The 26,356-nt window shown below is 36.0% G+C and overlaps 1 protein-coding gene across 1 annotated transcript in view; it reads right to left on the reverse strand.

Moving 5' to 3' along the window:
* Sgcz (sarcoglycan zeta) overlaps positions 1 to 26,356 on the reverse strand; it is a 1,272,783-nt gene that overhangs the window by 113,862 nt on the left and 1,132,565 nt on the right. The window contains exon 4 of the mRNA XM_045137940.1: positions 18,699 to 18,786. Coding sequence (XP_044993875.1) covers positions 18,699 to 18,786 — 88 coding nt within the window. The remainder of the gene's footprint in view (positions 1 to 18,698; positions 18,787 to 26,356) is intronic.

Raw genomic sequence — 26,356 nt, forward strand, 5'->3', positions numbered from 1 at the left:
GTGGAGAAAGGTTTTATTTTGGCTTACAGACTTGCAATGAAGCTTCATGATGGCAAGAGAAAATGCTGGCATGAGCAGAGCGTGGATATTACCTCCTTGCTAACATCAGGTGAACAACAGCAACAGGAGACTGTGCCAAATACTGGCAAGGGGAAACTGGCTATAATAATCATAAGCCCATGCCAACAATGCACTGCCTGTAGGATGTGTTAATTCCAAAATCTCCATCAGCTAGGAACCTAGCATTCAGAACACCTAAGTGTATGGGACACAACAGAATCAAACCACCACAATATCCTTCTTTTTTTTTTTTTTAAATATTTATTTATTTATTTATTTGAGAGCGACAGACACAGAGAGAAAGACAGAGAAAGAGAGAGAGAGAGAGAATGGGCGCGCCAGGGCTTCCAGCCTCTGCAAACGAACTCCAGATGCGTGCGCCCCCTTGTGCATCTGGATAACGTGGGACCTGGGGAACCGAGCCTCGAACTGGGGTCCTTAGGCTTCACAGGCAAGCACTTAACCACTAAGCCATCTCTCCAGCCCACACAATATCCTTCTTGAAACAAGTGTTTGAGGGAGTATTATGATTTATCTGTGACATATTATACAAAGCATATGACTATCCTTATTGTTAAAATTTTAATATATCTCCACATTTTAATAAGTGTATTCAATGTATCTTATAATCTTTGCCATTTTCTAAACTATCTCTTCAAATTAGTCATAGTCAAAGAAAACAGATTCTGGTCTAATACTACAAAATTTTAGATTAACTTAAATTTGTTAAATACTAAAGACTTGTTAGTGGTTTAAAAAGATAATACACATTATTGTGTACTAATTTATCAATAGTAACATATGTTTATTGAAAAGTAGTTTTGTTAGTTTTGAGTAGATGTCCCATAATAGATTCACGAATCTTACTAAAGCTTCTTGGATTTCCAGCTACCTGGCCAGCTACCCTAAGGTGTGGGGATAGATTTGGAATTCCAGTCTAAAGAGATGCAAAGTGTTTGAGTTCTACCTGGCATTCCTGATGTATACTTGCTTGCTTTTTGGTGGTGGCTGTTAGCTTCTCTTACTCTCTGCTTGGTCCTGTGAAAGAGGACCAACTTCTGCCATTATGTAAGATACCCTGGATCTGTAAACTTCAAGTACCTTCCTTTTCTCCATAACTGTATCTGGTCTATAAGTTCATCCCAACAACCTGAAGCTGACAACTGTAGTAGTTTTACTCACTGGCTACATTTCTAGGGTTTTATTTCACCATGTTAGAGGCCTAGAATAAAATGTTTCTAGATTCAAATGATTTGGTAATATTACACATCACAAAAAAATATTGATGTTTTAATCATTTCTTTGTGTGTGGGCTCATGAATATATATATATATATATATATATATATATATATATATATAAAATATTTGGATTTTGTTTCTCAATAGAATCTTTGCAATGATTCTACAGTAACTGTGCATATGTGTGTGTGTCATAAATTGTATATACATTGAGGTAGGTATTAGTTTAATTTACCAAAGCTCAGTTATTTCTAAAATGAAAGGATTAAGCCACAATTATTTCACATTTGGGGTTTTCACATCTCAACTTTCCAAGGGAACGACCAGTTGAGAATCAAAACAATTAAGAAATACTTTAAAAAGACCATATACCATCACTTAAAGATAAATATAAAGGCTTTTCTCTGAATTAAGTTGGACCAATAAGAATGCCCTTTTTGTCCCCTAGCCACAATTATTTATTTAACTACACTTTCCTATTTAAATAAATTTTTTACAGGAGTTCTAGATTCAATGCTTCATTTGTTGTAGAGTAGTATCCAGCATTCTGTGCATTAAACAACATGGATACATTTTTCAGTATATAGGGAAAAATCACTGCCATTTCCATAGGATCACTTATGTTCTTCAAAATAGCATAAATTTACTATTTAAGAAAATTATTTGGTTGTTTATTTGAGAGAGAGAGCAAGCATAAGAGAGTGAGAGAGAGAGAAGGAGAGAGGAAGGGAGAGGAAAAAGGAAAGAATGGGCATGCCTGAGCCGCTAGCCAATGCAAATGAACTCCAGATATGCCACCTTATGCATCTGGCTTATGTAGGTACTGGGAAGTTGAATCTGGGTCCTTAGGCTTCACAGATAAGTGGTTAAGTGCCTTAACCACTAAGCCATCTCCTCCATCCCAAAATAACCTTTAACTTTATTATTTATATTTCTCTTTACAATTTTATAATCAGAAAGATCATTGTATTTTAATTAACCCCTCTATTGATTATGTTTAGATTTTATATGCTATTGTAGTCAGATTTGCACTGGTGGCAGCTTGTGGGGAAAAAAAATAGTTTATTTTGGCTTATAGAATAGAGGGGAGCTCCAGGAGGGCAGGGGAAAATGATGGCATGAGCAGAAGTTGGACATCACCTCCTAGCACACATCAGATGGACAATAGCAACAGTAGTGAGTCAAACACGAGAAAGGGGAACCTGGCTATAATACCCACAAGCCTGCCTCCAAAACTACAATGCCTCTAGGACGCTTCAATTTCAAAATTGCCGTTAGTTGAGGACCTAGCATTCAGAATTCATAAGCTAATGGGAGTCACCTGAAACACACCAGTACATATAGGTAATATTTTACTGGCAGAACCTTAAAAAAATCAGTCATATCTTGTAAATCAATGCTATGCTATTTAATATATTTATTATGTCATATAGAGAGTATTAATGATGTGTATTATAAAAATACAGGAAATAACAGAATCTTTCCACACATAACCATTTTTTATCAAACAAATCCCTGGTATTAAAAGTTACAGAGGACTTCTGGTTAAGAGGGTGGCATAGGTACCATGCCAAAGCAGCCTAGGGGGGAAAAAGCTAAAAAAAAAAAAAAAAAAAAAAACCCTCAGCAAAAAACACACTTTTACTAAAAAGTGAGGTGTATAGGAAACTGAAACAGCAGCAGAGAAGTAGGAGAGATCCAGAGCATCCAGAGCCCACACAAGCCAGCAGAAGCAGTTCTGGCAGGTCCACAGAACAGGGCACCTGTGGCAGCGCACCAGAAAGCTGCCAGGCTTGCCTTGAGCTGCAGGAAGAGCAAGGTGAGGGGAGCTTCCACTCAGACTAGAGCTCTCCACAAACTCAAGAAACGTGAAGGGAGAGCAGCATTGAACAAGGAAGGAGAAGATCACAAGATAGAAGAACATGGGGAACAGTGAGAGAATTAAAGCAGCATCAGCAGCTTCCCCTCCCCAACTGCCAGTGCCCAGCTCCAGCAAACAGAGCAGTGGTCCAGACAGAGGGACCCAAGCAGGATCAGAGGTAATGGGGATTACACCAGGGAAAGGTCTCACCTGGTCACAAGCTGACTTGGAACCCTCAACAGATCAGAAATTTTAACTTCCTTGTTGTCAGGATTAAGGGTGTGGGTGGGGAAACACAGACCCTAAGGGACAGTTAGAAGATCTGGTTGTCATAATACCTACTCTTGGATAAATACTCTGAGATTTTTTTTCATTGAAAGTGTACATTGTTTAGTTAAATTTTAGAATCTGCCTGTATTTTGTTCCACTAAGCCTATTTGAATACTCTCATAACAAGCAAACCAAACACCTAGGGTCACTTTTGTAGATACTCTGAGAAACATGAGAGCCACATCTAATGCCTTAAGCTCCTACCCTGAAGTTATATAACATCAGATTGTCTGATACATCTAATAATACCCAGCTAACTAGAAAATCCAATCATTAAGTAATCCAGGATGCAAAAATATATACATTATAACACAAGAAACACCAAAAATTAAGACAATATAAGTCCACCAAAAAGTATTAATACATCAGAAATGACCTCCAGTGAGAACGAGTTAGAGGAAATGCCTGCAAAAGATTTCAAAAGAATGATTATAAATATGTTCAAAGAAGTCAAAGAAAAAAATCAAAGGAATGAAAAAGGGAATCAAAGAAAACACAGAACACCAATTTAATGAAATAAAGAGGTCAATACTAGACATAAATAAGGAAATAGAAATAATAAAGAAAAATCAGTCAGAATTACTAGCAATGAAGAACAGAGTTAATGAAATAAAAAACTATGTAAAAAATCTCACCAGTAGAATGGATGAAGGAGAGGACAGAAAACCTAAGCTAGAAGACCAGGTGACAGATCTAATACAGTCCAACAAAGAGTAAGACAAACTAATAGGAAAGTATGAGTGGGAATTTCAAGATATTCAGGACACTATGAAAACGTCAAACATAAGAATTCAGGGCACAGTAGAAAGAGAAGAATTTCACTCTAAAGGCATAGTAGGCATCTTCAACAAAACCACAGAAGAAAACTTCCCCAAAATTGGGAAAGAGGTGCCAATGCAGATACAGAATACAGGAATTCTTTAAAACACAGCCAGACAAAACGTGGAAAGAAACTCTCCTCACCTTAGTATAATCAAACTACCAAACACACACAAACACACACACACACACACACACACAAAAAAAAAAAAAAAAAAAGTACTGAAAGCAGTCAGAGAGAAAAATCAAGTTACTTACAAAGGTAAGCCTATCAGTATTACAGCAGATTACTCAACACAAACTTTAAAAGCCAGAAGGGCATGAAGTGATGTATTCCAATTCCTGAAAGATAACAACTGGCAGACAAGGTACACTTAATCTTGCAAAACTATCCATTCAAATAGACAAAGAAATAAGGACATTCTATGACAAAAGCAAGCTAATGGAGGATTGGAAGACAAAACCAGCTCTACAGAAAATACTTGAAAGAATCCTCCATGCTGAAGAAAAGGGAAAGCACACATATAAGGAACCAGGAAAAAAACAAACAATACTCAAATACTAGTTAATACAAGAGAGCAAAGGTAAAACTGGAAGAACTACAAAAAAATGGCAAAAAATGAATGCACACCTTTCAATATAATCTCTTAATATTAACGGCCTCAATGCCCCAACCAAAAGGCATAGGTTGCCAGACTAGGTTAAAAAGCAGGATCCTTCAATTTGTTGCCTCCAAGAAACTCACCTTTCTATAAAGTTTGGATACTATCTTAGGATGTAAGGTTGGAAAATGGTGTTTCAAGAAAATGGACCTAGAAAAAAAAGCAGAGGTTGCTATCCTAATGCCTTACAAGGTGGACTGCAGTCCAACATTAGTGAAGAAAGATAAAGAAGGCCACTTCATATTGATTAAAGGCACCCTCCAACAGGAGGACATTACAATCCTAAACACATATGCACCTAACATGGAGGCTCCAAAATTCATCAAACAAACACTATTAGAACTAAGGTCACAGATAACACCAAACACAATAGTGGCGGGTGACTTCAATACCCAACTTTCATCAATGGACAGGTCATCCCAGGAAAAAATGAACAGAGAGGCATATGGACTAAATGAGGTCATAGAAGGAATATATCTAACAGATATCTACAGGATATTTCATCCAAATGCTGCAGAATATACATTCTTTTCAGCAGCACATGGAACATTCTCTAAAATAGAACATATATTGGGACACAAAGCAAATCTTAACAAATACAGGAAAACTGAAATAATTTGTTGCATTCTATCTGACCACAGTGGAATCAAACTACAAATCAATAGCAAGAAAGGCTACAGAACATACACAAAATCATGGAAATTAAACAACACACTACTGAATGATGAATGGGTCAATGAAGAAATCAAGAAGGAAATCAAAAAATTTATAGAGTCAAATGATAATGAGAACACAATATATGAAAATCTCTGGGACACATGAAGGCAGTCCTAAGAGGTAAATTTATAGCTTTAAGTGCCTATGTGAAGAAATTAGAAAAGTTGTAAGTAAACAACCTAATGCTTCACCTTAAAGCATTGGAAAAAGAACAATGAAAACCAATTATCAATTATCAATTACCAGTAGATGGGAAGAAATAAAGATTAGGCCAGAAATTAATGAAATAGAAACAGCAACAAGGCCAGGTGTGGTGGCGCATGCCTTTAATCCCAGCACTCGGGAGGCAGAGGTAGGAGGATCGCCATGAGTTCAAGGCCAACCTGAGACTACAGAGTTAATTCCAGGTCAGCCTGGACCAGAGTGAGACCCTACCTAGAAAAAACAAAAAACAAACAAACAAAAATAAATAAATAAATAAATAGCAACAAGAACAGCAACAACAACAACAACAAAAACCCAACGAATTAATGAAACAAAGAGATGGTTCTTTGAAAGGATAAACAAGATTGATAAACATTAGCAAATCTGACTAAAAGAAAGAGAGACAAGACACAAATTAATAAAATTAGAGATGAAAAAGGTAACATCCCAACAGGTGCCAGAAAAATTTAAAAAATCATAGGTACATAATATAAATGCATATACTCCACAAAGTATGAAAATCTGAAAGAAATGGATGATTTCCTTGATTTATATCACCTACCTAAATTAAATCAAGATGAGATTAATCACTTGAATAGACCTATAAGAAGCATGGAGATCCAAGCAGTTATCAAAAATCTCCCAAATAAAAAAGTCCAGACCCAGATGGATTCACTACTGAATTTTACCAGACGTTCCAGAAAGAACTAACACCATTGGTTCTTTTTTTAAAATTTTTATTTATTTATTTGAGAGCAACAGACAGAAAGAGAAAGAGGCAGAGAGAGAGAGAGAGAGAGAGAGACAGAGAGATTGACAATGGTTGCGCCAGGGCCTCCAGCCACTACAAATGAACTCCAGATGTGTGCACCCTCTTGTGAATCTGGCTAACGTGGGTTCTGGGGAACTGAGCCTCAAACTGGGGTTCTTAGGCTTCACAGGCAAGCGTTTAACCACTAATCCATCTCTCCAGCCCACCATTGGTTCTTAAGGTTTTCCATAAAATAGAAAAAGAAGGAATTCTACCAAATTCCTTCTATGAAGCCAGCTTCACAATGATAACAAAACCTGGCAAAGATAGAACAAAAAAAGAAAATTACAGACCAATCTCCCTCATGGACATAGATGCAAAAATTCTCAACGAAATATTGGCAAACTGAAAACAATATAGTAGAAAGATCATTTACCCTGACCAACTAGGCTTTATCCCAGAGATGCAGGGATGGTTCAACAAATGCAAATTCATAAATGTAATACTTTATATAAATGGACTGAAGGACAAAAATTACCTTATCTCATTAGATGCAGAGAAAGCATTTGACAAAAATCCAACATCCATTCATGATAAAAGTCTTACAGAGACTGGGAATAGAAGGAACATATCTCAATATAATAAAGGCTATTTATGACAAGCCTACTGTCAATATATTACTAAATGGGGAAAAACTGGAAGCTTTTCCACTAAAATCAGCAACAAGACAAGCATGTCCACTGTCTCCACTTTTATTTAATATAGTATGGGAAGTCTTAGCCATAGAAATAAGGCAAGAGACACACATAAAAGGGATACAAATTGGAAAGGAAGAAATCAAGTTATCATTATTTTCAGATGATATGATTCTAAATATAAAGGACCCTAAAGACTCTCCAGCAAACTGTTAGAGGTGATAAACACCTACAGCCATGTGCAGGATACAAAATAAATGCACAGAAATCAGTAGTCTTCCTATATGTTAACAACAAACACAAAGAGGATGAAATCAGAGAATCACTCTCATTCACATTTGAATCAAAGAAAATAAAATACCTTGGAATAAACCTAACCAAGGAGGTAAAGGATCTCTACAGTGAAAACTATAAAACACTCAAGTGAGAAACTGCAGAAGACACTAGGAAAGGGAAAAACATCCCCTGTTCCTGGATTGGAAGAATCAAGACTGTGCAAATGGCAGTCTTACCAAAAGCAATCTACATATTTAATGCAGTCCCCACCAAAATTTCAAAGGCATTCTTCCTGGAAATAGAAAAAAAAATTCAAAAGTTCATTTGGAATCACAAAAAACCCTCAGATATCTAAAATAATACTGAGAGCTTCCCGTTAAGATGGCAGCATAGGTACCACGCCAAAGCAGCCTAGGGGGGAAAAAGACCAAAAAAAACTCAGCAAAATACACACTTTTACTAAAAAGTGAGGTGTATAGGAAATTGAAGCGGCAGCGGAGAAGTAGAAGAGTTATAGAGCATCCAGAGCCTGCACAGGTGGGAAAAGTGGTCCGGCAGCTCGGCCAAAGCCGCGGCCGCGGCGCAGCAGAAAACCGCCAGACTCGGCTCGAGCCGCAGGAAAAGCCAGGTGCGGGATTTTCCCCTCACACCGCGCTCTCCACAACTCGGGAAACGTGAGGGGAGAGCGGCAGCGAGCAGCGGAGGAGCAGACCGCAAGGTAGAAGAACACGTGGAACAGCGAGACAACCAGAGCAGCCGCGGCTCCCTCCCCTCCCCCACCGCCTGAGCCCAGCTCCAGCGAACAGAGCAGCTGCCCGGGACCCAGCCACGTCAACTTGGGCTGACAACTGGACCCAAGCAGGAGCAGAGTTCGAGAGCAACATCAGCGGCTCTGGCACCGGTACCTGCAGCACCAGCAGCAGCAGACCCAGGAGCGGCAGCAGCGGCAGATCCCGCAGCAGCAGGTTCAGGGGGAGCAGCGGCAGTGGACACAGCAGCAGCAGCTTCAGTAGCAGTGGTGGCTCCAGCAGTGGCAGCTTAGCAGCAGCAGAGGCAACAGCAGTGGCTCGGTTTGCCCCACAGGAAAAGCCAGTGCCCAGCTCCAGAAATCAGAACAGCAGCCCGACGACCCAGGCAGCAACTTGACTGAGACCAAAATCACCCAAGGTAACTGGGATTGCACCAGGGAAGGGTCTCACTTGGTCACAAGCTGACTTGGATCCCTCAACAGACCAGAAATCTAAACCTCTTTGTTGATAGAGGATCTGGTCATTATAATAACTACTCTTGCATACATACTCAGGACTGCTTTTGATTGAATGTGTACAGTTTTCAGTTAAATTTTAGAATCTACCTGTATTTTATTCCACTCAGCCTGCTTGAATACTCCTATAGCAGGGAAACTCAACCCCTAAGAACATCTTTGTAGATACTCTGAGAGTCTTAAGAGCCACACCTAATACCTTAAGGTCCTACCCTGAAAATATATTACATCAAATCAATTAATACAGCTAAGAATACACAGCTAGCTAGAAAATCCAAGCATTAACTTAATCCAAGATGCAAAAATATATACAATACAACACAAGAAACACTAAAAAGCAAGACAATATAAATCCACCTAAAAGTATTAATGCATCAGAAATGTCCTCCAGTGAGAAAGAGTTAGAGGAAATGCCTGCAAAAGATTTCAAAAGAATGATTATAAATATGTTCAAAGAAGTCAAAGAACACACGAAAACAATCAAAGAAGAAATCAAAGAGGAAATCAAAGGAATCAAAGAAGAGGCAGGACACCAATTTAATGAAATAAAGAAGGCAATACAAGACATAAATAGGGAAATAGAATTAATAAAGAAAAACCAGTCAGAATTACTAGCAATGAAGAACACAGTTAATGAAATAAAAAACTCTATAGAAAATCTCACCAGTAGGATGGATGAGGGAGAGGACAGAATATCTAAGCTAGAAGACCAGGTGGCAGACCTAATGCAGTCCAACAAAGAGAAAGACAAACTTATAGAAAAGTATGAGTGGGAATTTCAAGATATTCGGGACATTATGAAAAGATCCAATATAAGAATTCAGGGCATAGTAGAAGGAGAAGAACTCCACTCCAGAGGCATAGTAGGCATCTTCAACAAAATCATAGAGGAAAATTTCCCCCAAATTGGGAAAGAGGTGCCAATACAGATACAGGAAGCCTTTAGAACCCCAGCCAGACAAAACCCAGAAAGAAACTCTCCTCGCCATATTATAATCAAACATCCAAACACACACACCAAAGAAAAAATATTGAAAGCAGTTAGAGAGAAAAATCAAGTTACCTACAAAAGCAAGCCAACAGGATTACAGCAGATTATTCAACACAAACTTTTAAAGCCAGAAGGGCCTGGAGTGATATATTCCAAGTTCTGAAAGATAACAACTGTCAACCAAGGTTACTTTATCCTGTAAAGTTATCCATTCAAATAGATGGAGAAATAAAGACATTCCATGACAAAAGCAGGTTAAAGGAGTATTTGAAGACAAAACCAGCTCTACAGAAAATACTTGATAGAATCCTCCATGCTGAACAAAAGGAAAAGCACACATATAAGGAACCTAGAAAAAACAAGCTATACTCAAATACCAGTTAACAGAAAAGAGCACAGGTAGAACCAGAAACACACACACACAAAAATGGCAAACATAAATACACACCTTTCAATAATATCTCTTAATATCAACGGTCTCAATGCCCCAACGAAAAGACATAGATTTGCAGACTGGGTTAAAAAGCAGGATCCTACAATTTGTTGTCTCCAAGAAACTCACCTTTCTACAAAGGATAGACATTACCTTAGGGTGAAAGGTTGGAAGACGGTGTTTCAAGCAAATGGGCCTAGAAAACAAGCAGGGGTTGCTATCCTAATATCAGACAGGGTAGACTTTAGTCCGACGTTTGTCAAGAAAGATAAGGAAGGTCACTTTATATTGATTAAGGGCACACTCCAACAGGAGGACATTACAATCCTAAATATATGCACCTAACATGGGGGCTCCCAAATTCGTCAAACAAACACTATTAGAACTAAGGTAACAGATAACACCAAACACAGTGGTGGTGGGTGACTTTAACACCCCACTCTCATCAATTGACAGGTCATCCAGGGAAAGAATAAACAGAGAGTCATCTGGACTAAATGAGGTCATAGAAGGAATGGACCTAACAGCTATATACAGGACATTTCATCCAAAGGCTGCAGAATATACATTCTTTTCAGCAGCACATGGAACATTCTCTAAAATAGATCATATATTAGGACACAAAGCAAATCTTAACAAATTCAGGAAAGTTGAAATAATTCCTTGCATTCTATCTGACCACAATGGAATTAAACTACAAATCAGTAGCAAGAAAGGCTATAGAGCATAAACAAAATCATGGAAACTAAACAATACACTACTAAATGATGAGTGGGTCAATGAAGAAATCAAAAAGGAAATCAAAAAATTTATAGAGTCATATGATAATGAGAACACAACATACCAAAATCTCTGGGACACAATGAAGGCAGTTCTAAGAGGTAAATTTATAGCCTTAAGTGCCTATATTAAGAAATTAGAAAGGTCGCAAGTAAACGACCTAATGCTTCACCTTAAAGCCTTGGAAAAAGAAGAACAAGGCAAACCAAAAATCAGTAGACGGGAAGAAATAATAAAGATTAGGGCAGAAATTAATGAAATAGAAACAAAAAGAACAATGCAAAGAATTAATGAAACAAAGAGTTGGTTCTTTGAAAGGATAAACAAGATTGATAAACCCTTAGCAAATCTGATCAAAAGAAAGAGAGAAGAGACACAAATTAATAAAATCAGAGATGAACAAGGTAACATCACAACAGATTCCAGAGAAATTCAAAAAATCATAGGGACATACTATAAAAGCATATACTCCACAAAGTATGAAAATCTGAAAGAAATGGATGATTTCCTTGATCTATATGACCTACCTAAATTAAATCAAAATGAGATTAATCACTTAAATAGACCTATAACAAACATGGAGATCCGAACAGTTATCAATAATCTCCCAACTAAAAAAAGCCCAGGCCCGGATGGATTCACTGCTGAATTTTACCAGACTTTTAAGGAAGAGCTAACACCATTGCTTCTTAAGCTTTTCCAGGAAATAGAAAAAGAAGGAATTCTACCAAACTCCTTCTATGAGGCCAGCATCACCTGATACCAAAACCAGGCAAAGATAGAACAAAAAAAGAAAATTACAGACCAATCTCCCTCATGAACATAGATGCAAAAATTCTCAACAAAATATTGGCCAACAGAATACAAGAGTATATCAAAAAGATCATTCACCCTGACCAAGTCGGCTTTATCCCAGAGATTCAGGGATGGTTCAACATACGCAAATCTATAAATGTGATACATTACATAAATGGGTTGAAGGACAAAAATCACATGATCATCTCATTAGATGCAGAGAAAGCATTTGACAAAATCCAACATCCCTTCATGATAAAAGTCCTACAGAGACTGGGAATAGAAGGAACATATCTCAATATAATAAAGGCTATTTATGACAAGCCTACAGCCAACATATTACTAAATGGGGAAAAACTGGAAGCTTTCCCACTAAAATCAGGAACAAGACAAGGGTGTCCACTGTCTCCACTTCTATTTAATATAGTTTTGGAAGTCTTAGCCATAGCAATAATGCAAGAGACACACATAAAATGGATACAAATTGGAAAGGAAGAGATCAAGTTATCATTATTTGCAGATGACATGATTCTATACATAAAGGACCCTAAAGACTCTACTAGCAAGCTGTTAGAGCTTATCAAAACCTACAGCAATGTAGCAGGATACAAAATAAATACACAGAAATCAGTAGCCTTCATATATGCTAACAACAAACACACAGAGGATGAAATCAGAGAATCACTCCCATTCACAATTGCATCAAAAAAAATAAAATACCTTGGAATAAACCTAACCAAGGAAGTAAAGAATCTATACAATGAGAACTTTAAAACACTCAAGCGAGAAATTGCAGAAGACACTAGAAAGTGGAGAAACATCCCTTTTTCCTGGATTAGAAGAATCAATATCGTGAAAATGGCAATCTTACCTAAAGCAATCTACACATTTAATGCAATCCCTATCAAAATTCCAAAGGCTTTCTTCATGGAAATAGAAAAAACAATCCAAAAATTTATTTGGAATCACAAAAAACCTCGAATATCTAAAATAATACTGAGCAACAAAAAAGAGGCTGGTGGTATCACCATACCTGATTTTAACCTATACTACAGAGCCATAGTAACAAAAACAGCATGGTACTGGCACAAAAACAGACATGTAGATCAGTGGAACAGAATAGAGGACCCAGATGTAAGCCCAAGTAGCTATAGCCATCTGATATTCGATAAAAATGCCAAAAATACTCATTGGAGAAGAGACAGCCTCTTCAGCAAATGGTGTTTTGAAAACTGGATAAATATCTGCAGAAGGATAAAAATAGATTCTTCTCTCTCTCCATGCACAAGATAAGTCCAAATGGATTAAAGACCTTAACATCAGACCTGAAACTTTGAAACTGCTAGAGGAAAAGTAGGGGAAACCCTTCAACATATTGGTCTTGGCAAAGACTTTCTGAATACAACCCCAATTGCTCAGGCAATAAAACCACAGATTAACCACTGGGACCTAATGAAATTACAAAGATTTTGCACCGCAAAGGACACAGTGAAAAAAGCAAAGAGGCAACCTACAGAATGGGAAAAAATCTTCGCCAGCTATATATCTGATAGAGGATTAATATCTAGGATATACAAAGAACTCAAAATGTTCAATAATAAGGAATCAAACAAGCCAATCAAAAAATGGGCTATGGAGCTAAATAGAGAGTTCTCAAAGGAAGAAATACGAATGGCATATAAGCATCTAAAAAAATTTTCTACGTCACTAGTCATCAGGGAAATGCAGATTAAAACTACATTGAGATTCCATCTCACTCCTGTCAGATTGGCCACCATCATGAAAACAAATGATCATAAATGTTGGTGGGGATGTGGAAAAAAAGGAACCCTTCTGCACTGCTGGTGGGAATGTAATCTGGTCCAGCCATTGTGGAAAACAGTGTGGAGGTTCCTAAAACAGCTAGAGATTGATCTACCATATGACCCAGCTATAGCACTCCTAGGCATATATCCAAAGGACTCATCTCATTTCCTTAGAAGTACATGCTCAACCATGTTTATTGCTGCTCAATTTATAATACCTGGGAAATGGAACCAGCCTAGATGTCCCTCAACAGATGAGTGGATAATGAAGATGTGGTACATTTATACAATGGAGTTCTACTCAGTGGTAAAGAAAAATAAAGTTATGAAATTTGCAGGAAAGTGTATGGATCTGGAAAGGATTATACTCAATGAGGGAACCCAGGCCCAGAAAGCCAAGCGCCACATGTTCTCCCTCATATGTGGATCCTAGCTACAGATGATTGGGCTTCTGTGTGAGAATGAAAAAAACTCAGTAGCAGAGGCCAGTAAGTTAAATAGGAGATACAAAGGGAAGAGAAAGGAAGGGAGGAAGGTACTTGATAGGTTGGTATTGTATATATGTAAGTAGAAAAATAGATTAACGAGAGTGAAAAGGCCCAAATTGAGGTCAGAGGAAGAGACTGAGTAAAGGAAAGGTGGAGGGAGGGCTAATCAAAATCTAAGAGGATGCAAATAAATCACATGGAATCCTCCAGTTTCGGTCATTGGAACACTCAGGAGCCATAGATCACTGTTAGAAAGTTTTCAGTGCTAGGGATGGGATACCTCCAGTAAGTTGTTGGCCAAGGAGATCCCCGATGCCCCCAAAACATTATATGCCATGACCGAGGCCCTTGGTTTCCCACCAGGAATTGATGGTAAGACCCTATTGTTGAAGACTCCACATACTTGGGCTGCAAGGCCACTGAGAAATCCTGCTGGAACTGAGCTAATAACCTCCTCCATGTAGACCAGCTGGCAGAAAGCTGGAATAAGCAATTCTACATGTAGTTCAATGGGAGTAAGAGATGCTACCAGTGAATATACTCAATAGTGTACACTGCAAGCCTTATAATTGGCCAGCCAACCCAAATGAGCCAACAGGTGCAATAGTGGCACATCTGTCATGGTGGAAACCAACTGCCCTCCACTAGATTTGAGGCCCACTCCATGGGGGGAAACACATCCCTGATACTGAAAACTTAAAACAGGGGTAGTCATGAGCCCTAGGGGTTGAAAACTTTCATATGTACTTTTGACAACACAATGGTACAGGTAGGTACTAATGAGGCTTTTCTCATGCATATAGGATATATAATTTGGAAAAGAATGTCCAAAGCTTATTACAATGGTAGAGTTAACTAAGCATTTAATGGTGAGAGATAGCTTGATGATATCAGAATCCCAAGTGCTAGATTATAGGCATGCACCACCATGCCTAGCCTCTGAACAAGGTGTCATATGCAAAAGAAAAACAGTTGTTCCTTTTATTTTTCTTACAGAGGAAGTAGAGTTTTCCCACAGAGCTGGCCAGATAAAAATCTTCACCTCTAGCTTGGCCTTGATCATTGGAAAATGAAATGCTTATAATGAGATCCCTCCTGTGGTCTAAGCGTGGCCTTTACAGCATGCAGATTCTCTAGCATCTCCATTCACTAGGCACCTCTGCACCAGGTCCCATGCCTATCGTCATCTGAGGGACTTCTGTAGAGCTTCATTGTGTTTGGATTTTTTAAAAAGGTATTGTAGCCAGCCATGATGGATTATGCCTTTAATCCCAGCACTTGGAAGGCAGAGTTAGGAGGATCACCATGAGTTCGAAGCTACCCTGAGACTACATAGTAAATTCCAGGTCAGCCTTTACTAGAGTAAGACCCTACCTCAGAAAACCAAAAAAATAAAATGAAAAGAAAGAAAAAGAAAAAAAAAAGATATTGTATTATTGTATTATAAAAGTTAAAGGTCAACATAAAAAAGCGGATTGAGGGCTGGAGAGATGGATTAGCGGTTAAGCGCTTGCCTGTGAAGCCTAAGGACCCCGGTTCGAGGCTCAGTTCCCCAGGTCCCACATTAGCCAGATGCACAAGGGGGTGCACCCATCTGGAGTTTGTTTGCAGTGGCTGGAAGCCCTGGCGCGCCCATTCTCTCTCTCTCCCTCTATCTGTCTTTCTCTCTGTATCTGTCGCTCTCAAATAAATAAATAAAATTATATAAAAAAAAAAGCAGATTGATATTCCTAAGTAGTAACATAATTATATATTATAATAAAGCCTATGTCCCCTAAAAACTAAATGAAATATGGAGGGAAATGATTAAAATATTTACTTTTTGTCACCAAATTTGTATTTAGTTTTAAAAATGAATTTTGATTAAATATATTGCTAGAGTTGATCCATCTTCAAAGTCTATGTAAAGCTGAATTTTTCTGTTTATTGTTCAAGGTTCCATGAAACATGTCTGTTTGCATAGATATCTGTATCAATTGGGATGTAACATATCTATCTCAATTATTGTTACATTGGTATGAAGCATAGAAAATCATCATTAATATTCTACATAATAACTACATTTACAACAAATGACATCAGTAATTGTATTTAGTAGACATTCAAAATACAATTGTTGACCATTTTTAGGCATTGAACCACTCCCACTACAAGGCAACATTCAAGTTAAGTGCCATTCCCATTTAGGAGAGAAAAAACTTGGTCTCTGGTGAGGTCATTTTTATGAAGTCCAACCAAATATTCAGTTGTTAGCTACATTATCACTTCTAATATATTATTACTGAATACATTATTTCCCCAACTCAGCTCTAAACTATTTTTGGATTATGTTTGTTACAAAATGCAGATCAAGGGCTGGAGAGATGGCTTAGCGGTTAAGCGCTTGCCTGTGAAGCCTAAGGACCCCGGTTCGCGGCTCGATTCCCCAGGACCCACGTTAGCCAGATGCACAAGGGGGTGTATGTGTCTGGAGTTCGTTTGCAGTGGCTGGAGACCCTGGCGCGCCCATTCTCTCTCTCTCTCTCTCTGTAACTGCCTCTTTCTCTGTCACTCTCAAATAAATAAATAAAAATACACAAAATATTTAAAAAATGCAGATCAATGGAAAGATATATATCAACAACAACAGCCTCAAGTACCACTTTGTAATTTGTTTTACTAGATGAAATGTGTTTCTATCTGCATAATTGGTTATTAGATTAATTTATTTTCTGCATTTAAAACTAAGTTTAACTTTGTTCTTGTATTCTATTTTTAGCAAATATTAATATTACATTGAAAGCAGTTTGTAAGAGTAACTAAGATATAAACACAAAATGTCCTTTATATTTCTTTCACGAAAGCATGAAGAATTCAGATGGCATTTGATTACTCTCCTACTAACAACTACCCTTCTTGCAAGATGAAACAACTGACTTATTCTTCAGGCAGGCATTGTATATTTGCTGTATTTGACAATGGATTTTGTCATATAATCTTTATATTCTTTGTTTACATACTGACACTTACACTAAGAATTCTTTTAAACATGAAGAAATGTTACAGAAGAAAATTCTACTTTGACTATAAGAAAGCCAATATGAAAAACTTTCTCAGTGTAGCCCTGTTTCAGTGGGCAATTCTATACGATTGTAATGTAACCATCACAATTGCATATTGATCTGAAAGTTGAGGCCTAATGTTTCTTTACCAGTTACACAATAATATTGCTTTTCTCTAAATTTTTAACAATTCATTAAAGCTTCATTTTAAAAGTGAGAAACTTTTGTTTATTATAAAATATGTAGTATAGTAATGAATACATATTTAATGACTAGCCCTTTTTGCTTCAATAGAACAGTTTCCCTAAAATATTGCATGTACTGCAATTGATGTAGGCAAATTAAAATTCACATTTGTAAATATTATATTTCAAATATAGCTTTCTATACTTCAGTAATTCAAATGGAAAAATATATTTATATGCAAATATTGACAAAATTCTCATTATAGTAACAATAATTCAGTCCTTAAAATTTTAATTTGCTCTCATTCCCCAGTTTTTCTAAATATAGCACATATTATCTGATATAGCGTAGCTAGAGATACAAATGTAGGAATAGCAATATACAGTATAGGTGGCATGCAATTTTGCCATAGGATGAGTGAGTATTTCAAAATTTAACATATTTACACATATTAATACTGAATCATTTCACATAGCTCCAGCTGATTTTTGGTTTGTATTTTTTTCTTGTGGAACTGAGTCAAGTGATTAACTTACATTTTAACTTAATATAAATCTGTAATTTTAAATGTATTTGATAATATAAGAAAAAATCCAATATGGCTTTGAATGTAGTTTACTTAATAATGTTCTTTTCTAGAATTTGTGAAGCCCTGGATTCAGTTACCAACATTGTATCAATCCAGGGATGGTTATATGCAATTGTAATCCCCACACTCAGGAGACTGGTCAGGAATATCAGGCATTCAAGGTTATCCTTGGCTATAGAGCGATTTTTGAGGCCACTCTGAGCAATATGTCTCAGAAATAAAAAATAGTAATAATATTTATCTTTTAAATCCTAAGATATTTAGTACATAATTTCAAAAGAAAAACTTTTATAAGAAACTCATAAGCACTAATATTTACTGTATGTAGAAATTATGTAAATTATTTCAATTAGAGATTATTTCTGTAAAGCAATGGATACCTAGACTTCATAGACAACATTTTTTCTGACTATTGGCTATACTTTACTACATATTATCAACATATATTGGACAAAATGGTTTGTTTTTTATTTTAGGAAAAATTACCAGCAAAACATGTTTAATGCATTCTCATTAGATTACACTGACAGAAGTAATAGCTAATAAATGGAGGAAGCTGTACTTCACCTTTGGGTATATCAAAACGTGCACAGGCTAACTGGGCTGTAATGGAAGCTTCATTTATATATTCATTTCTCTTTTTCCAACATAACCAGAGAATTTAAAATGTAATAATACAGAATTAGAAAACTTTACCCTCCAACACTCACCAACTGTTAGCTGTCCAGTAAGCTGCCCCAGGCGGTTTCTTGCATTCACTGTTACATTCCTGTCAGACTGTAACACGAGTGGACTGTCCTGGGAAATGAACGTAGAATAAAAAAATCAAATAAAAGACATGAATATGGTGAAGTTATGTAAAATCATGCTGTTGATGTTATCAAAATTTTATTACTTTTTAAAGTTTAGGCAGTTGTTTTACCATTTTGAGCATAGATTAAATTATAAAGTATGAGTGCCTCATAGTAATTATTTGGCAGAATAGAAATGTTCACATGCTCATACATAGGATTTAACATTATACAAACATTTCCTACTCTACTGAATGTTGTTTCCAAAGGTATCAAGTAACTCTCTGTATCCCATTCTTAGTGGCATATATGCCTGCTGGTCGCAATATTGTAGATCTAATGCCAATGGGAAATAGTTGTTTTAGGCTTTACTTGCAATGTTCAGAGCTCAGGTTAAATGACTTCTCTTGAAACTTTCCTGCTTTGATCATTATTAGTATGTATTGGTTCAACTTCAGACTTCCAACCTACATTTCTGTTGCTAAAAGCATTTGTTACTTGGTATGCTGCGTTCACTTGCTGATGTTTGTTGGTTTTCCTTTCTTTTTTGTTTATTTTATAGTTTTCACATAACAGGGACCATGAATGTCATAGGTACACAGTAATAAATCTAGTATGTAGCATGCTGCTTATAGAAAGCATTCCTTCTTTAATAAGTCTTTGTAAAACAATAAATACTATCTTGTCCATCCATCTCATGTGGGGATGTTTTGGGAATCACAGAATGCTTATGTAAGAAGGTGTATAGAATATAAGATGTTTTCTTAGGGATCTTATCTTGGCTCTGATCAGTCTAATGCAATGTTGCTATTTCATTAAACTAGCACAAAACAAGTAATCAGTTGTGGAGGAATAATTCTATTACCTTATAAAATGCATATTTGGAATTTAAAATCATCTGGCATAGACAACTTACAACTATCTATATTCTTGCTTTATGATATAAAATATAACCAAACTTATCATTTACAAATTGTCAATTTATTCATCCAACAAATACTTATTGTTTAATATGAACAATATAGCTTTACAGAGGTTAGAAAATGTCAGTGATTAGGATAGAATAATGTCTGCTGTTATGGAGCTCATTTTCTAGATTTTGAATTTTGAATAAAATTTCTCCCAATATGAAGCTTATCATCTAGACACTATGTTGCTTACACCAATTTCATTAAATATGTGTTGTATATGAAAGTCATATAACTATCAAAATTAGGATTTGGAAGTTTTGAACTTTATATGTACAAAAAGGCTTGGCAGACTTTCCTAAAGGTGACTTTGGCCTTTCTGACTACATACAAATAGGTGAGCAAAGACACACACCTAACACACACAGTGCATGCATGCAAAATATCTTTTAAAGGTGGGTTTTCTTATTATGTAAAAAAAAAAAAAGGCTTGATAGTACTTTATTTAAAAAAATAATTTTTCCATCTTTCAGGATCATATTTTGTTGAAACATAGTTGTATGAAATGCTTGTTAATTTATTTTCCCTGTCTCCTCTTACAATACTAATCAAAAGTTTAATTTCAGGATTATGAAGCACATTTAGTCATTTCTTCATAAGTACAAAATACACCTCTGCAGAACATATTCATGTTTGACACTTTAAATTAATTCTGCCATCCTTATCAAATGAACTGCTCAAATTCTGCTTGGTTTTTATATCATAGACTGTTGAGTAAGTTCTGTTTAAGACAACACTCTTATAATGAGCAAGAGAACTGCTAACTCTAGTATTCCAACCAACAAGATGTTTTGTGTAGCCCATATAATTAGACAAAAGGTTACATATGATGCTGGTAAAATTCAACATTGATACAGGAGGTCTGCCTTAAATAAATTATTTAATATTTAAGGTGTAAACATAAAACCCACTCATAATTCAAACTTTGTGAAAATGTATAACTTGAATTTGTATTTACATTGAAAATAAAATGATACATATGACTCATTTAACTTTGTAAGACTTATGAAACTGTATGTTTTCAATTGACCTACTAGTCATTTTAAACATAAATGTGTATGAACTTAGGCATAACAAAACAGTATAACTATTTGCATATGTAAGTTTGGACTGCAAAAATGTATTATAAGAATTATTGCTTTATTGCATTTCTTAAAACCAAATAAAATGAATCTTAAAAGGCAAGAGTTAATAAGCATTTCTTCTGACTTAATGCAGAAATAAACTTAGCTGTAACTAAAAGTTTAATCACGGTGTATTTCTGTTTACAACCTATCAATTCACTTTTACTCTACATATAGGGATCTTATTGAATTAAATTCAATCCCTGGTAACCTACCTTCCACTAAATTTTCACTCTAAATTAAATTTTTGTATCCAAATTAAAAATTTACTATAATCACAACACCAAGCTCTGTGTGCAGTAAAACTACAAACAGAAGTGATGAGAAATTCTCTACACTGTATTCATGTGGAGAAAATTACTTTATGATGCTATCCTGATTTTCTTAAGAGGAATAGATGAATGGTAGCAACACCAAGTAACAAGGTCAGATAAACTAAGTCATTTAGGTCATGGATGAGCCTAATAATGGTGGTACCAAACTGACTGTATTTGCTGAATACAAAACTAATTAATAAAAAAATTTAAAAAAACTAAGTCATTTAAGAGCATTATGTTAATCAAAAAATAACGTGGACATTTTTACATTATTATTATATATTAGCACAGTGATTTCTTTGAGGTTAGAAGCACTGATTATGCATCTTAGGTAAAACACATAACATATGCAATATTCACTTGATTCCAAATAAACCTACATATGATAAAATATGTATGATGAAAATGATTGCAACTCAGTTTCCTATTAAATGGGCATATAATTTTCAACCATTTGGTGTGTTTGGTTTTGTGTGTGTGTGTGTGTGTGTGTGTGTGTGTGTGTGTGTGTCTGTGCGGATGCAACTAAATGGCTGTGCTCTTCTCATGTCAATATTTTGTGAGATTACAAAGTGATAATTGGTAAAAGATTATTTTCTTCTTATTTCCTTCTTCACATTTCTTTTCCATAAATATTTAATGACTACATGTGATGTTTTCTCTCTCTTTTAGCCCCTATGTATTGTATAAAAAAATCAAAACATATTTTTTTTCTCTTAGGAATTTTTTTGCTTATTTTTATGTGGAAAACTGCATGGGTAATAAAAGGAACCAGGTAGTTAAACAAAAAATGTTGGGCTGGAGAGATGGCTTGGCAGTTAAGCGCTTGCCTGTGAAGCCTAAGGACCCCGGTTCGAGGCTCGGTTCCCCAGGTCCCACGTTAGCCAGATGCACAAGGGGGCGCATGCGTCTGGAGTTCGTTTGCAGAGGCTGGAAGCCCTGGCGCACCCATTCTCTCTCTCTCCCTCTATCTGTCTTTCTCTCTGTGTCTGTCACTATCAAATAAATAAATAAAAATTAAAAAAAAAATGTTACTAGTTGCTGCCTGATGTGGTAGAGATTTCTCTTATAAACTATTAGGTATACTGATAAGAAAACATAAGTAACTTAGACACACACTGTTTACCTTCAGGTCACAAACCTGAGAAGGACTAGTAGTATGAGGACCACTTATTGGCATTTTATCCATGCCACACCTGGTTCTGAGTACTTTGTATACATACATTTAGGCAGATCAAATAAATCTAACCATAAAGATTCAAGACCATAAAGCAGATGTGTGACAGAGAATACCCCAACTATTTGAACTGGAATCCTAAGTCACAAATACTGGCTGCTTGACTTGGGTAGTAACTTTACTGTGGTTATTTTTTTTTTTTTTTGTAAAATAAGGTCTCTATATGTTATGTTGTGGCTTATTATGAGGATTAAATGGCGGGACATGCACAGTGCTGATATTGTGCTAGGGGCACTGCTAGTGCTTGCTTGCTTTTATTCGTTCATTATTCCTTCTTATAACTATGGTGAAGAAGCTGGAACAGAGAGTGAAGCCACTTACTACAGTTCACATAACTAATCAATGACAGAGGACAATTAGTGCTCACTCTGGCTGAGAAGATGACTCAGTAGTTAAATGGGCTTACTTGCAAAGCCTGATGACATGGGTTTGATTCATAGTACCCCACAGAAAGCCAGCTGTACAAAGTGGTGAGCACATGAGTCTGGAGTACATTTTCAGTGGCAGAGGCCCTGGCATGCCCATTCTCTCTTCCTCTTACCCTCTCTCATCTATCTTCTATCTACCATTGTCCATCTACCTATCTCTAATAAGTAAATAAATAAGTAAAATATTTTTAAAAATTAGTACCCACTTGTTTGTGTTTGGGTCATGTCTTACCCTCCACTGTGAGATATTATCCCTCTAGGAATTAATTTAATTCAATATTTTATAAAATGACAAATCAAATCCTGAAGATGAATAAAAAAGTAAGTGGGGATGGAGAGATTGTTCAGTGGTTAAGGTGCTTGCCTGCAAAGCCTAAGACTTGGGTCAATTCATCAGTGTCCACATAAAGCCATGTGCACAAGGTGGTGCGTTCATCTGGAGTTTGTTTGCAGTGGCTAGAGGCCCTGGAACACCAACCCTCTCTCACTTGCTTTGCCTCTCACTCTCTCTCCTTCTTCTCTTTCTCTATCTTAAATAATTAATAAATCAAAATGTAAGTGAATAGAACATAGCTCCAAGTTTGATCATATATGCAACCTTTCCATCATTGCAGTTACAATTCAGGTCCTTCTTTGCACTTCAAGTGGTCACTTTGGATGCCTATTGATGTACTTCTCCCAGTCCTTTCATCCTGTTTCATCATCCATGTGTCTATACTCTCCATTTGACTTGTCATGTTTGACATATAACTTATTCCTGAACAGATCAAGCTGAATGAATGAAATGAACCAAGCACATTCGTGTTGTAAAACACATGAGCTCAGTATGCTGTCTGGATTGGTGTCCAGTCACAGAATATGTACAAAGGATTTATAGCTTCTCTTTTTCAACATTTACTTAACTAAGTTCCTATTTTTTTTTTTTAGGCCCACAGGAAGGATTCTGAAGAGACATTCATATAGAACAAGTCGCATGGTTTGACTTATATTCATTATTACTATGCTCAAGGCAGCCACTTTATTTCATTTAAAAATAGCTAATTAATAAATTATTTAGTTACTGTAATGATTACTTGAAATATATTTTTCAAAAAGAAATATAGTTTACTTTAGAATGAAAATTCCTTGAATGAAACTTCTTAGTCTGGTTTGTGACTATGAACATATCTGAACCACAACTGGCTGTTAACTTGACATTCTAAAATCTTCAGTGTTCACAACTTAACCAGAATGTGAATGAACACAGGAAAGAAATAGGATTTATGCAAAATTACCTTTAATTCACTCTTTCTACCAGGGCAGCAGGATGGTAGAGTGTGATATAGTAATTTTTGTATTTGGGTTAATGCTTATACCAGACAGATCTGTTTATTGCAGAAATCTGTCCTGTCTGCACTAATATAATTATCCCAACTCTACTCCATAAGGGGATGAATGTCCTTATATTTCTTACCATCCAGTACCTATTTATTGCAGTGCTTTAACAAGCCTTTTCCTCTTATGTATGTCCTCCATAACCACCTGTCTTCAATATACCTTGAATATACTTGCTTTAATATAGCTTAGTATACTAGTACACTTTTACATTTCTTTTCTCTTTTTGTTTTCTTTCCTTTTACTTCCTTTTCTATTCTTTATTCTTTTTAATTCTATTTCTCTATGTGGTGTTAGAATTCCAACATAAAACCTTGCATATGTTAAGGAAATATTCTGCCAATGAACCTCATCTACAGCATGACTTTAAAACAATTTGTAAGATAGAGAATGTTCTGTTAAAGAAGAAAAGCCAAGGACAAGATAGATTGCCTGGTGACATTTTATGGAATATCTAAGATCAACATTTCTCAAAATGAATTTCAAAATATAAAAGAAAGAAATGATATTAAATTTATTCTATGAAGCCAGCATTCTCCTGATATCAAAACTACATAAAGATAGCAACAAACTATAAATGAATTTCCTGATGAATGGATGCAATTTTTTTTTTTTTACAAAATACTTGTGAACCAAATTAAAGAACACACTGACAAGGTCATACCTTATGATGAAACAGGTTTCATCTCAGGTTAATTCAAAATATGTCAATTGATAAATGTAGTATACCCTACCCATTAACTTAAGAGTAGCATTATGTGATCTTGGGGATAGATGCAAAAAAGGCATTGCACATTATTCAACATCCATTCATAGTAGAAGTCTGTAAAAAATTAGGAATAAGCAGAAAATATCTCACAAATGATATTTACAACAAGCCTATTGTCATCATTATAATATATGCATACAATTTGAGAACATTTCATCTAAAATCTAGAAACATACAATAGTTCCCATTCAATCCACTTGTATTTTATATAGTGCTCAAAGTCCTAACTAGAGCAATATGACAAGGGATAAGATAAGAAAGGAGGAAATCAACACATTATTATCTACAGATGACATGATTCTATACTAAATACCCTAAGTATTCTACCAGAAAATGATTAGACCTAATAAATGATAAATGATTTTAGTAACCTTGCAGGATATAAAATCAAAATTCAAAAATCAATAGCATATATATATATATATATATATATGTATACATATATATATGCATACATATATATATGTATATACACATATATATATACACATATATATATGCATACATATATATATGTATATATATAATGTATATACATTTATATATATACCAATGTGGTAGTTTGAATGCATACCCCCCAATAGACTCAGGTGTTTTATTAGGCTGGTAAGTTGGGCCTCCAGTCTCCTGGCTGGAGGAGGTTTCACTTGGGGTGGATCCTGTGGTCCAGCTCCCAAACTCTTTGTGGGTGAATCTGATTCCCACTCATTTGTATACAGGGAATTCTGTGCTCTGTTGCTTCTTGATGTCTGCTGACTGGTGGAAGTTTCATTCTTTGCTTGTATCTATGAAAAGGAGCCAGATACTTCCACCATTAATGGAACTTCCCATGAACATGAAAGGTTCAATTTATGCCCATTCCTTCCCAAAATTGTGTGTGGTTGGATGTTCGTCCCAGCAACATGGAGCTGTGTACCACAGAATTTGGTACCAGAGGAGTGGGGTGTTGCTAAATGATGAATCTGACCATGTGGATTTTTGATCTTTTGGAATTAATGTGCTGGAGTATTAGGTATGGGATTGGTACTTGTGATAACAGAACCCTCACAGTGTGGTAAGCCAAACTTTATGGGTTATGCTTGTGAGAGTTTAAAATGGTCAGCACAGAGAGAATTGCATTTTGATGGCTCTGTTTTTGCACTTTCAAAGGGAAAGAACACAGAATTTTGTCGGAACTGGGATAATGTCATAAAGGTTGGCTATATTCTCCTTCCCATATTCAGAGAGTTTAGTTAAGGTTGAATTTAAAAGTATAGTCTGGTGTGCTTGGCTAACATATGGGATTGAACGATGTAGAATTTTAAGTTGAAAAAATTCAAGTCAGTTTAAAATTACTGGTGCTGAGACAGGTTTTAAGTTA

The sequence above is a fragment of the Jaculus jaculus genome, chromosome 1, assembly GCF_020740685.1.
Source record: "Jaculus jaculus isolate mJacJac1 chromosome 1, mJacJac1.mat.Y.cur, whole genome shotgun sequence".
Taxonomy (NCBI): Eukaryota; Metazoa; Chordata; class Mammalia; order Rodentia; family Dipodidae; genus Jaculus; species Jaculus jaculus.